Source organism: Alligator sinensis, unplaced genomic scaffold (assembly GCF_000455745.1).
Source record: "Alligator sinensis unplaced genomic scaffold, ASM45574v1 scaffold150_1, whole genome shotgun sequence".
Classification (NCBI taxonomy): domain Eukaryota; kingdom Metazoa; phylum Chordata; order Crocodylia; family Alligatoridae; genus Alligator; species Alligator sinensis.
The window spans coordinates 4,154,874-4,156,120 of record NW_005841840.1 but is presented as its reverse complement, the minus strand read 5'-3'; the positions used below and the strand labels follow the sequence as shown (position 1 = coordinate 4,156,120).

The following is a 1,247-nucleotide window of genomic DNA, read 5'->3' as shown; positions in this document are numbered from 1 at the left end:
GGGAAAACTTACAAAAACCTTGTAAAAGTCAGTATGTTGCAATAGATGTGTAGTGTCTAACGGTACCATTCACAATGCTAGTTAAGTTCTAGAATATGATTTTAAATTTACTGGAAACTACATTAATTTGTGTGGAAGCACTATTATAAAATATTTTTTCCCTTTTCAGATAGACAAAAAAGCCATGCACAAAGTTGGAATGGTACAGAGAGTTCAAAATGAAGTGAAGATACATTGTCAACTGAAACATCCATCTATACTTGAGGTAAGAAGGGCCTTGAAGAGAAGGGAAGACTACAGTTTTGTATATGTTACAAAATACTTTTACCTTTTTACTCTGCTTTTATGTTCTAGCTGTTTAATTACTTTGAAGACTGCAACTATGTGTACCTGATACTAGAGATGTGTCACAATGGAGAAATGAGCAGATATCTGAAGAACAGACAGAAACCTTTCTCTGAAGAAGAAAGTGGGTTTGTTTTTATGTAGTTGCATTTTGCTTATTGAGTGCATATTTAATTTTGGTGCAAGTTTTCTTTGTTTTGTTTTTAGTTTTTGTTTTTTTTTTCCTACTTATTTCCTTTCGGACAGTGTTGTGTAATTTGTCTGCTTGTTTTTAAAGTACTTCATTATACAAGCATACATGCTTGAAATAAAAATTGACATAAGATCTCTAAAGTCGATCTTATAGTTTTTACATTAATTTTTGTTAAGGTAGAATGTGAATTGGTGACTGAATTGGAACCATCTCACTCCACAAATGTACTCACTCTGTGTAGTTGTACTTCTTCATTTCTAGTCTGTCTGGTACAGCCTCAATTCTAAGGTGGATGTGAAAATAAGGTGGCTGTTTCTGTTACTGAGGCCCATGTTTTAGCTACTGGTAGAAATCCTTGCTACTGGTGTTGAGAGAGAAGGGAGAGAGAATCCAGCTTGACTCAGATTTCAGGTTTCCAGGGCTGGAAGTTCAAAGCAAGCAATCTCCACTATACTTGTACACACCGTGCACACTGAATTAAAAATCATTGATGTGAGTTTTCATGTTGTCATTCCCAGAGTTGCTTGTTTGAATAATCTTATGCCTTGGCAACTACTGTTGTTGTTGCATCTATTTTTAGACACTTCATGTTCTAGTTGTGAGGATTTTTTTAAAGTACCAGAACACTTTTAAGTCCAGTTTATTGTTCTTATTAAATCACTGCATCCTTACTTAGAGAGTTATAGGGCTGGCATAGCCCAGGGGTTCA

General features: G+C 35.0%; 1 protein-coding gene across 1 annotated transcript in view; it reads left to right on the top strand.

Annotated features, from left to right (window-relative positions):
• Nucleotides 1–1,247, top strand: part of PLK4 (polo like kinase 4) — a 21,783-nt gene that overhangs the window by 1,644 nt on the left and 18,892 nt on the right. Inside the window, exons 3-4 of the mRNA XM_014520316.2 lie at nucleotides 170–265; nucleotides 355–469. Coding sequence (XP_014375802.1) covers nucleotides 170–265; nucleotides 355–469 — 211 coding nt within the window. The remainder of the gene's footprint in view (nucleotides 1–169; nucleotides 266–354; nucleotides 470–1,247) is intronic.